This window comes from Leptomonas pyrrhocoris (genome assembly GCF_001293395.1).
Source record: "Leptomonas pyrrhocoris isolate H10 chromosome Unknown, whole genome shotgun sequence".
Taxonomy (NCBI): Eukaryota; Euglenozoa; class Kinetoplastea; order Trypanosomatida; family Trypanosomatidae; genus Leptomonas; species Leptomonas pyrrhocoris.
In genome coordinates, this window is record NW_015438362.1 from 276,209 (window position 1) to 286,208 (window position 10,000).

At 55.2% G+C, this 10,000-nt stretch overlaps 6 protein-coding genes across 9 annotated transcripts in view; all 6 read right to left on the reverse strand.

Moving 5' to 3' along the window:
- Positions 1–372, reverse strand: part of ABB37_03737 (putative mitochondrial 2-oxoglutarate dehydrogenase E1 component) — a gene marked incomplete at its 3' end in the record, with an annotated part of 3,912 nt that extends 3,540 nt beyond the window's left edge. The window contains exon 1 of one of the 2 annotated variants that reach the window (XM_015801170.1): positions 1–372. This exon is cut by the window's left edge and continues 3,540 nt beyond it. The other variant, XM_015801169.1, reaches the window with a different exon arrangement.
- A 734-nt stretch (positions 373–1,106) lies between these two features.
- On the reverse strand, positions 1,107–1,796 carry ABB37_03738 (hypothetical protein; the record flags this gene model as incomplete). 2 transcript variants are annotated; one of them, XM_015801172.1, is made up of 1 exon in its annotated part: positions 1,107–1,796. In XM_015801172.1, exon 1 carries the CDS (start codon positions 1,698–1,700, stop codon positions 1,107–1,109), a length of 594 nt encoding a protein of 197 aa, XP_015659792.1. In that variant the 5' UTR covers positions 1,701–1,796. The 2 variants fall into 2 exon arrangements, with proteins under 2 accessions (XP_015659792.1, XP_015659791.1); XM_015801171.1 differs by having other exon boundaries at positions 1,107–1,787.
- A 388-nt stretch (positions 1,797–2,184) lies between these two features.
- On the reverse strand, positions 2,185–3,282 carry ABB37_03739 (hypothetical protein; the record flags this gene model as incomplete). The annotated part of the gene is made up of 1 exon (XM_015801173.1): positions 2,185–3,282. The coding sequence occupies exon 1, from the start codon at positions 3,163–3,165 to the stop codon at positions 2,185–2,187; it is 981 nt and encodes a 326-aa protein (XP_015659793.1). The 5' UTR covers positions 3,166–3,282.
- Positions 3,283–3,768: 486 nt separating this feature from the next.
- ABB37_03740 (hypothetical protein) lies at positions 3,769–6,651 on the reverse strand (the record flags this gene model as incomplete). Its single annotated transcript, XM_015801174.1, has 1 exon — positions 3,769–6,651. The coding sequence occupies exon 1, from the start codon at positions 6,364–6,366 to the stop codon at positions 3,769–3,771; it is 2,598 nt and encodes an 865-aa protein (XP_015659794.1). The 5' UTR covers positions 6,367–6,651.
- Positions 6,652–7,120: 469 nt separating this feature from the next.
- Positions 7,121–7,646, reverse strand: ABB37_03741 (hypothetical protein; the record flags this gene model as incomplete). Of its 2 annotated transcripts, none has more annotated exons than XM_015801176.1 (1): positions 7,121–7,646. In XM_015801176.1, the coding sequence occupies exon 1, from the start codon at positions 7,565–7,567 to the stop codon at positions 7,121–7,123; it is 447 nt and encodes a 148-aa protein (XP_015659796.1). In that variant the 5' UTR covers positions 7,568–7,646. The 2 variants fall into 2 exon arrangements, with proteins under 2 accessions (XP_015659796.1, XP_015659795.1); XM_015801175.1 differs by having other exon boundaries at positions 7,121–7,621.
- A 902-nt stretch (positions 7,647–8,548) lies between these two features.
- On the reverse strand, positions 8,549–9,742 carry ABB37_03742 (putative mitochondrial NADH-ubiquinone oxidoreductase complex I subunit; the record flags this gene model as incomplete). The annotated part of the gene is made up of 1 exon (XM_015801177.1): positions 8,549–9,742. The coding sequence occupies exon 1, from the start codon at positions 9,314–9,316 to the stop codon at positions 8,549–8,551; it is 768 nt and encodes a 255-aa protein (XP_015659797.1). The 5' UTR covers positions 9,317–9,742.
- Positions 9,743–10,000: the final 258 nt, after the last annotated feature.

The following is a 10,000-nucleotide window of genomic DNA, read 5'->3' on the forward strand; positions in this document are numbered from 1 at the left end:
TATATATATATATATATATATATATATATATATATATATGTACTTCCTAATAAGCGCAGCGTGGGTATGTATGAATGTGTGTGTTTGTTTGCGCAGCTATGTGAAGATGTTCACCTAAATGTTTTTTTTAAGAAAAGGTAAAAGGTTATGAGTACAAAGCGAAAGCTACCTACTACTACAAACACCCCTACGGTCAGCGGTTGATTAGGAGTTTTCTCTCTTTCTGCTTGTGAGAGTAAAAAGAAGGAAGCGCCGCTGTCAGAGTCTGGTGGTATCACGCGTGCTGGGGTTCCTCGTGTGTGTGTGTGTGTGGACGTGCGTGTTCTTCGTTTGCTGAGTCAGAAAAAAGGGAGAAAAAGAACCCCGCAATCCTCGATGTAGAGGAACGAGCCACGAAGAAAGCCACGAGTGTAAACACGAAGAGTGACGTTAACGTGCGAAACGCCAAAGCGGCGGCAAACGTTGTAACGGAGAAAAGAAGGAAAGCAAAAAAAAAGGAGAGTGAATGAGAGGCGAAGACCGACCGAGCAACAGCAACAGCGAGTTTGGCGTTCTCCACCACGTCTCTTCTTCTTCCTGTCCAAGTGGGAAACAGAGACAGTACGTACAAGAGAGAGAGTTTGTAGGAGTGAAGATGACAGTCGCCGCTGAAACATACATAAGGATACTTCATTCTCACTGTTTTCCATTTCGGGAAGGTGTGTGTCCTGCCGCACTCCGTCGTTGAAAAGAAATAACATTGCCTTTTTTTGTTGTTGTCGCTCCACGCGCTAAAGAATCGTCCGCCGCGTCCGTTTCCATGTTGAGAGCTCGCTATTTTTCTTTTGCGTTTGTTTCGCGAAAAGGCCAAGCGTAGTTCGCAATGTCGTTCCTTTACAGAAATTCAACAACAACACAAAAAAGAATACAACCACGTACGTTCGGCACCTACGCGCGTGTCTTTTCCCCCGCACACTAAAGCGTCCTCGAGCGACACAACAGCATACCACACGGCACACAGAACGGCATTCGTCCAGGACTATCATTATTGCACGACATCGCACCATCGCGGTCGTTGCCGCCATCGCCAAAACAACAACAACCAAAAAAAAAACCCACGCAAGTCATCACGCACCGAGACCTTTCTTACCCTTGTGGGACATGGCAGACTCAAACTCGCGCTCCAGGTTCTCGTTCATACGGCGCACCTCCGCGCTGTTCTTGGCGTGTGTGTTGTGATGCGGGTGGCTGTTGCTGTCCCCACCTCCCGCCGCCGCGGCAGCCTTGGCGCCTCCCATGAGGCGGGCGAACTTCATGCGTTTCTCCTCATTGTGGCCGAAGGCACCGGTGGCGGAGTACTGCCCTAGCTCAACCGTCTTCGGCCGGGGGCTCTGTGAAACCGCAGCAGAGGAGGACGCGGCAGTCTCGCCCTGCGCGTATTCGGCCCGGCTACGCTTCAGCGACGCGGACGACGGATGGGACTTGAGTGCTTTGCGGCACGCCTTGAGGTGCATCTGCAGCTCCTTGCGCTCTGCATCGTCGGTTGTGCCGCTTTGCAGTTGCTGCTCCAAGAGGCGAATGGTGACGAGGGCGATAGAAGCCAGCGCCTCCTCCCGCGACACGCGCTGTGTGGCTGACGAGGCGTCGTCGCGATGGCGGGACTCGAGATGTTCGGCTGCAGCATCACGAACTTCACGAATGTAATCCTTCAACGAGGACATGACAGAGTAATCTGTGAAGAAGAAAAAAAGCGAGTATATATGTATAATGTTTTGTGATGTCCTTTTTAAGTGTTCTGCCTTCACTTCTGTACAGTCTTGATGCACGCAAAGGGGAACGAGAGAGAGGAGCGTGAAACACAGTTAGTCAAAAAAAATGAAAGATCGTCCCCCTGAAGAACCTCATGGTGAACAGCGCTCCTCCAACCTAACTTTATTAGCATGGCGTTGGTTCCTCAACTTCAAAAACAATAGCAACAGTAACGAGCAGCGACGCACTCCATCTGATGGGAGGAGAAGCTAAACCCGACCGCCATTACGTGCTAAATGCAAAGGGGGTTTTCTCCATTTCGTTTGGGATGTATTCGCGTAAAGACAGATATAAGCGAAATGGCAGGGGGAAAAAAGGTGAAGGAAGCTGCCACACTACACTAATGTACATCGTCCTGTCATCACGTCAAACAAAGCAAGAGGCCGAAAAACGTACCTAGGAGATGGGGAGTTCGCGCTCTTCCTTCTGAGGATAGATGGGCCGCAGCCTCTCCGTTTTTAAGGCCGGCACGACGTCGGATGCGGTAGGATCGGTGACCGCACTGGACAGAGTAGAGTTTGCTGCCCCACGCACCCCCAACGACAGCTGCACCGCACCACGTGTCTGCTGCACCACGCGATCTCGCAGCTCCGACTCCTCCAACTGCTTGTACGTCTCGCGCCGCTCACACCTCGCTTTGTAAAGTGCCCGTTGATCTTCGTAGCGCATGCGCGGCTCCCCGCTCGGCGCCGGACCGGCACGCGGTGCTACCTTCACAATGATCTTACTCTTCTCATTCCGTCCGGCGTACTTGACCAGCGTGTTCTCCATCGGCTTCCCACAAAACCACAGCGCTGCCTCGTCCTCCTTGACCCGCTCGCTCGCCTTCCAATCGGGGTCGACAATGACGCGGCAGTGGTACACCAGTAAGCGAGTGTCCTCGTCTAGATCAGGGTCGTCGTGCTGGGCGTAAAGACGCTGAATGGCTGCCTCGGTGCCTTCTGCGTGCGTGCAGAAGGACGGATACAGAAGCGACGTCAGCACACGCAGTTCCGCGACGGCGTGGTCAAACTCGTCGTCGCGGACAGGACTTTTCGTGTCCTTCAGCCGTTTGTGCAGCTCTTCTATGCGTGCTGTGTACTGCCCCACCAGCTTTGCCTCGCTTTCTTCCATCTCTTTCTCCTTGTGGTGTTGCGTGAAAAGCGTTGCGAGCTCCTGGGCGGACATGAGCACAAGACGCAGCTGATGCCGCGTGTTCAAGAGGTGGGCGATGATAGGGACGATGGAGTCCTGTGCAGAGGGCGACGCACCAGCGGTGGTGGTGGAAGTCGCCTTGTCGGACGGGGGAGTTGGGGAGGCGGAGACAGCATCGCTGAGCTTCCGCTCCACCACGAACTCATCGGGGTACACGGTCCCCTTCACGACGAGGAGCACCATGTGGAGGAAGTAAAAAAAAAGGGGGGGGCAAAAGAAGAATGGAGGGAGGAGTGGTGTAATGAGGGAAATAGAAGAATAATGGGGGACTCGGGCCCACTGCTAACGGAGTGAAAGTTCTGAACAACGGAGAGGAGCGAAGAAAAAAAAAGGTAGGAAAACAAAGCAAAGGAAAAGGTGAGAGGAAATGTGTAACGCGTTAAAAGACCATCCGCAGCATATAACGACCCCCCCCCCCCCTCGAAAAAGCGAACGTTGTGTCCATCACAGCGAGAGCTTTTTGGGGGCGCGCAGACAACCAGGAGAAGAAAAAAGAGGCATTCGCGGTACATTACAGCGTCCGTAATTATCAGAGGGTTTCTCCTGTACTCCTGCCAGAAACGAAACATCAACAAAGCCTCCTCTTCCTCTAATCCCTTCGACGTGGTTAGAAATGCTTGCCTGGTGTGATGCGCCAAGGTGACAAGCTGACATGGAGTCTAAGTGGCACATTGGTGCTCACACCAGCATGTTCTCAGACTCCTATTCGCACATGTGCTAAAGCACTCCAACAGCGCAGATTTCTGTGCTGTAAAAGAGGCAAAGATGCAGATGCAGTTTGCCTGTTCAATCTGCGTCGGCTTCACTCAACAGAAAGCGGCCCAACGGTGTGTCTCGCAACAGCAGAGGCCGATCAGGGGCCAGGGAACGGCTCTGACGCACCACCTCGAGTGCCACCGTTTGTGCCTGCAGCCACTGCAGCGCCGCTTTCCTCCCCGACTCTCGCACCTCGCTGGCCGCCGTCGCCGCGTAGCCCTGTGTCCCGACGACGGACGCAGACGAACGCGACGACGCTTCTGTTTCTTCCGTTGCGTCTACACGCAGCAGCGCCAGTGCGGCCAAGACGTGACTGCGACGTGGGGCGCTGACGAAGTGTTCCGCCGAGGTGCAGCGCTCGGGGGCGACTTCCAGCAGGTACTCCCGTAGCAGGCGCAGAGCGTGGTGAAGAGCATCTTGCGTGCGAAACGGGACACGGTCCCGCACGGCAAGACTGACCAGTTCGGCATAGATCTCCTTCGTAAGGGCCATGGGCAGCACCCCGGGCTGCTCCAGCAGCTTCGCGATCTGCTCCATGTGGTCGAAGCCTTTATACAACACAACAAGGCGGAGTGACAGCAGCGCCTCCTCCGCGCAGGAGGGGGTGAAGGGGCCACTGCCTACGCGTGTCATCGCCACGCAGCGCGCAGCCGCCGTCTCGAGCCGCTCGAGTGTCTGGGCGTGCGCACTCCAGCCGAGGCTGTCGCACAGCTCACGCCACCGCGCGACGGCCGTCTCCACCGGCATTGCCGACGACGCAGCAGCCGTGCAGCACTGCGAGAAGATGCACTGCGCCGTGTACACGATCCAGCTGTGCCCAAGGCGGGTGCGGTGGTAGGCGGTGGTGGTGTTGGTGTAGTGCATCAACTGCAGAAGCGCGGGCTGGAAGCCGTAGAGGTGGTGTATCGCCATGGCCCAGTGCTCGAGGACCTCCCAAGCGCTATCGACGGCCTGCCAGCGGCACAGCGTCGCCACACACACGCGGTAGAAGAGGGAGCTGAGCAGCATCTTCGTTTGCGGCTGTGCCGCTGCGGTGTCGCGTTGTTGCTGCGCCGCGTCCTCGAGCTGCACCGCGATGAGGCGGATGGCGGTGGCCACCACGGTGATGGAGGTGGCCTGAGAGGTAAAGGAATTCGGCAGGGAGGCAAAGGATGGGGGCTGCGACCTTCGCGTAGTCGGGGAAGCAGGGCCTACCACCACATCGGGGCTTAGTAGGTGCACGAGGAGGGACACCAACACTTGCAGAACGGAGTGGCGGTCGGTGCCGCGTAAGACGACGAGGTGCTGCCACAGCGGCAGGAAGCCCTGTGTCGCCTCCGTGTGCTGCGGCAGCAGTCGCCACAGCGCCTCCACTGCCGCACTGGCAGGACCGTGCGCGAAGGAAGAGGAGGGGGAAGAAGGGGAAGGAGCAATAGCAGCAGACGGTGCTCGTGTGTCGAGGTGCTTGTTCACACTCCTTGAGCCAACAGTGATGCTGCTGTTGCCATCCACCGCTGCCGCGGCGGACGCACTCGCGAACACCGGGGCGACAGGAACGTGCAGGCCCGTGGGGGCATTGCGTGCCGACCCACGGGCAGACGGAGCGGAGCCAGGCCCGCACGTCTCACTCACCGTGTCACGCGTCCGTTTCATCTTCTGCACCTTGTGCGCGTTGCGGAGAGACGCGCCACCTGCGATGATCTTCAGCTGACGCGGCCCCGCGGAATCCGTCTCCGCCTTCTGCATCGCAACGTCGTCAGACGGCGCTGCCGGGGTCCCCCCTGCCAAATCGAACCAGTTGAGATCCTTTGGCAGACGTTTTATCTGCTGCCGTGTGGGTGGTGCGTTGACCGGCTCTTTTGTCGTGCGCTGCCGCTTCGCCGACGGCACCATCGAGTCGTCGCCAACAGACTCCACAGCCGCTGCGGAGGAGGAGGCAGTAGGAGGGGCGACGGCAGGACCACCGCCACCACTGTTACCCTTGCTTGCAGCGGTAGCAATAGCAGCCTCCATCGACTTGCGCATCTCCACGGACTGCAGCCGCTGCTCCTCCAGTTGTGCCTGTGCGCTGCGCACTAGCTCCTTCTGTGCCTCCATCTCGCGATAGAGCTGCGTGTACACAAGCTGGTAGGCGGCTTCGCGCTCACACGTGGTGCTGACGAAGAGCTCGAACTCGCGCTTCAGCTGCTCCTTCTGAGCCTTCTCTAGCGCGGCAGCTTTGTGTTGCTTATCCAGTTCTCCTTGCAGCTCCTTCTTCGCCTGCTGCACCGCTTCTTGAACACGCGCGGCGGTCACCTGCGCAGAGGAGTCGGTGGCGTTCGATGACGGGATGCCGCGTGTACGACGACTCTGCGGCAACGGCGCGGTGGTCCTGTCTGCGCTGCTGCGAATGGCAGCGGACTCACACGGTTTTTCCTCCTCCTCTCCATGCTGATCGGCTTCGCTGTTCGTCATGGCACGACCTGCTCCAGCACCGACAATACGTGCTCCGCGTGCGTCGCCGTCTACCGACGCCGTGGGGGTCGCGAGGGCGAGTCGTGCTCGCAGGTTTGTATTGGTGAGGCGCAACTCGCGGTTTTCTAGCCGGAGCTGCCTCATCTCCTTCTCCAGTAGATTGCTGCCGTCATTTTCTAGAAATGGGTCGGTCATGATGGTACACACGCATGCCTGTGTGTGAGTGTGTAATGGATGATCAGAGCTTCTTCTGCAATTCGATGCTATGGAGAGAGAAGAAGCAGACAATTAGAAGTAATAACGATGCTAATCTCCAAAACGATGATGTGTTCCAACCTTTTTTTGCTACTGCTGCTTTCTTGATGCTGAGTGGAATTTTCGACGTGGGCCACTTCAGGTATTGTCTTTCCTTTGTAATGGCCCACACGGACACACACACACACACACACACGCCCTCAACGGTGATTGGGAAGACAGCACTTCGGAAGGAGAGAAAAGAAAGACGTGCAGAGAACCGAAGAAAGGATGGCGTGGTCACTCAGCAGCGACAGAACGGCTCTTTGCCCCTTTCATCACATGGAATGCGACCACGGCAGTGGTGGATGCGTGAAAACAAAACCCCCACCACGTATGGTGGAAGCGGAACGTTAAATTGCAAGCTGCTTTCTTCTCTGTTCTCTTCTTTTCCTCAATTCGTCGTAATATTATTTGGGGGTATGTGTGTGCTTGCGCGACAGGGTGTATTGCTGCGGTGTCAGTAAAGTACGAGGCTTATTGTCTTTCTTCTTGAAACACACGAATGTCGCGCGCAACTCACTTGTTTTGTTCCCACCACGACCTCTCAATAGTCACAAACAACAGCAGAAGGCAGCAACAGCAACAGAAAGGGCGTGTGGTGGGAGCCTGTGAGCAGATCTGGCGGTTCTACCTGTTCGTCTACTCTAGACGGCTATGCTCGGTTTCTATCCTTCTCATTGGAGAAAACAGCCTTTGGCAAAGCTGGCTGCCTCGCGTCGTCCCCCAACGTCACCGCTAACGTGTTCTCAAGCTCTACAAGCCGCGCCGAGTGCTGCCGCACCAATCGCGCCATCGATGCCCCGTGCTGCCTCCACAGCGCGGTTACCTCCGCATTTTCGCCTGCGGTCGCCCCGCGCGTGCCGGGACGCAGCAGCGCACACTGCGTGCGAATACTCCCCGTCACGCTTTCCGTGTTGCACACCTCCGCCTCTAAGGCGGCCACGTACTGCTCCAGCTCATTCAATATTTCATCTTTCTGGGAGAGAACGAAATCGCGCGCGACGAGCACGTCAGTGGTCGTGGTCAGTTTCTGAATGCGCTCACTCGCGTGCAACAATTCCGCGTTTCGGTGCTCCGTTGTTGTTGGGGTGCTGAACATAACAACGTGCTTTTTTTCTCTTCTTCCGGTGGTATTTTCTCCAAATAGGCGTCCTTTAAAAAGCAAAATGACGGAGTACTAGAAGAGAAGAAGAAGAAAGGGCAGAGGGAGAAAGGGTTGGAGGAGTCAACGAAGCAGAAATAAAGAACAATCCTGCTGCTGCCAATCAGAGTTGCACACGTGGTCTCATCCGGATGCACAAGGAAATGATGACGATCGAAGGCAGCGAATTGTGGATGAAGTACGAAGCCCGTAGACACGGAGCATCCTCAGCGCGCCACGCTGACCGTCAATGCTTCCAACGAGTGTGTGGTCGAGTTTGTGAAACCCTCTTTGACAAACATACGTGCGAAGGGAAGTGACACGTTTGAAGAGGGCTGTCGTTTTCTCGAAAGCACGCCTGCGAAAAGACGCCGCCATTGCTTCTTCTTCTGCACGTGTGTACTCAGCGATGCTGCGGAAAGTATCGAGACTGCTTGCGATTGTGTTGTTGCTGCTGCTGCTGTTGCCACGTCGAGAATACGCTTTGGTGGAGCGGGATGAATTGTCCGGGAAGGACACACGGAAAGGTAGAAGGGAAAAATAGAATCCCAAGTCGTGAACGCAGTTAGAGGATCACGCATCGCTTCGATTCAGTGACGTACACACCCGCACATATAGATCCTAAGAGTAAAAGCAAGAAAAAAAGTAAACAGAAAAAAAGGCGAACAGAGGGCCATGAAGGTGCGCAAAATCGTGTCCCTTGTCAGGATTTGCGATATCACAGAACGGTGTGTAAAAGGGCTAAATCAGCTAATACAGCGGCAGCAAATCACAAGAAGAAAAAATATATATGCGTGGCCCACGTGAGAAAAACGTTCAAGAATGACGAGCCACAAACAATACAAAAACCGTCTCAGAAACGAAGAAAAAACAGAAGATGAAAGCAAACACGGGGGCAAAAAGAGAACATCTGCAGAGAGTGCAGTGCACAAATGACCCCTACGCCGCATCTCCGGGTTTGCGCATGCGCGTGCGGTAGAGCCAATCGTCATAAATCTTCCGCTTCTCCTCTACAAAGTTGTCTGGGTATGGCGTCTCACGAATCGCCGCATTACCTGTCATCGCCATGTACAGCATCGCCTGGTTGAACTCCTCCATGCGGGACATGGCGAACCCTTTGTGGTAGAGATGTCGACAGTTCTTCATCGCGTTGTACTGACCCTCCTTCACCAGGCAGCGCGAGGTCATCTCATGCACCAAGTTGGCGTGTGCCACGTACACATCCCGCTCCCGCTCCAGCCAATTTTTGTAGGCTAAGTAGTGGTAGTAATCGGTGTACTTCCCGTCCACGGGAGGCGGCACCTTGGCGTTCACGTACTTGGTGCGTGGCCAGCGCCACGAGGCCCACCAGTACTCCTCCGGGCATGGGTTCGGTCGCGTGTTGGCGTCGACGTACGTGCGGGGCCGCAGCGGGCCGATGGGACTCAACAGGTAGTCAAAGAAGCCGTGGTACTTGCGCTCAACGTTGTGGCCCAGGGTGGGCATGTCCGGGTCCTGGCCGAACTGCATCTGCAGAATGCGTGTAAAGCGCTCCACGGCGGTGCGCGGCGGTGGCATCGGCTTTGCGGTGTCGAAGGCGGGCAGGTTGTTGATGTAGTCCTGGGAGGCCATGGACGGTGCTTTGATAGTTTCGTACGGTGCCGCACTGGTGGGGTGCTCATGGTGGTGCTCGTCACCGGCGTGCGTCGCGGCGGCTGTCCCCGTCATTGCTAAATTTTCTCTAGTTCCGACTGAGAGTAAACTAAAAGCAGAAAAGGTATATGTTTCTTTTTTTTTTTTGGGGGGGGGGGGTTAGGGCTGCTACCCTTTCCCTTCTGTGCGGTACGGATTTGTGCCGTTCAGCACAGGAAGCCAAGGTCGAAGGCACGACTTTGCACAAAGGGGCAAAGGACACTCCGCTAACACTGTGCCACACGTCACCGGTGGAAAAAGAGAGAAGAACCTCTCTCAAGGCGATAAGATACAAAAACAAAATAGAAGAAAAGCTACACAGAAACGGAGAAGTGCTATTACTACCTCCTAAACAGTTTTTGCTGTTGTTGTGTCCTAAGTATTTTGCTAAACTGAATGGTCCTCTCTTTGATGTCCGTCACCCTCAAACTCCGATGTGAAGTTTGGCGACGTGTGACCTTCTAAAAGAAAAGGAAAAAGAAGGGAAATTGTGGTAGAAAAGGTGAGTTTCGAAGCGTAAGAGTACAAAAAAAGATTGAGATGCGGAGAAGCAGTGGTGACCAGAGACGCCGATGACACAAGGGATGTGCCAGAGGGGTAACACTGAGGAGCAACACTCTGGCATTTTTGCGGCATATCCTTGTGCCGATGCCTAACCGCAGAGCTTCTTGAATGTCTTCTTCCTTCAACTGACTAGTTGTGCTCGTCAGGAAAATAAAG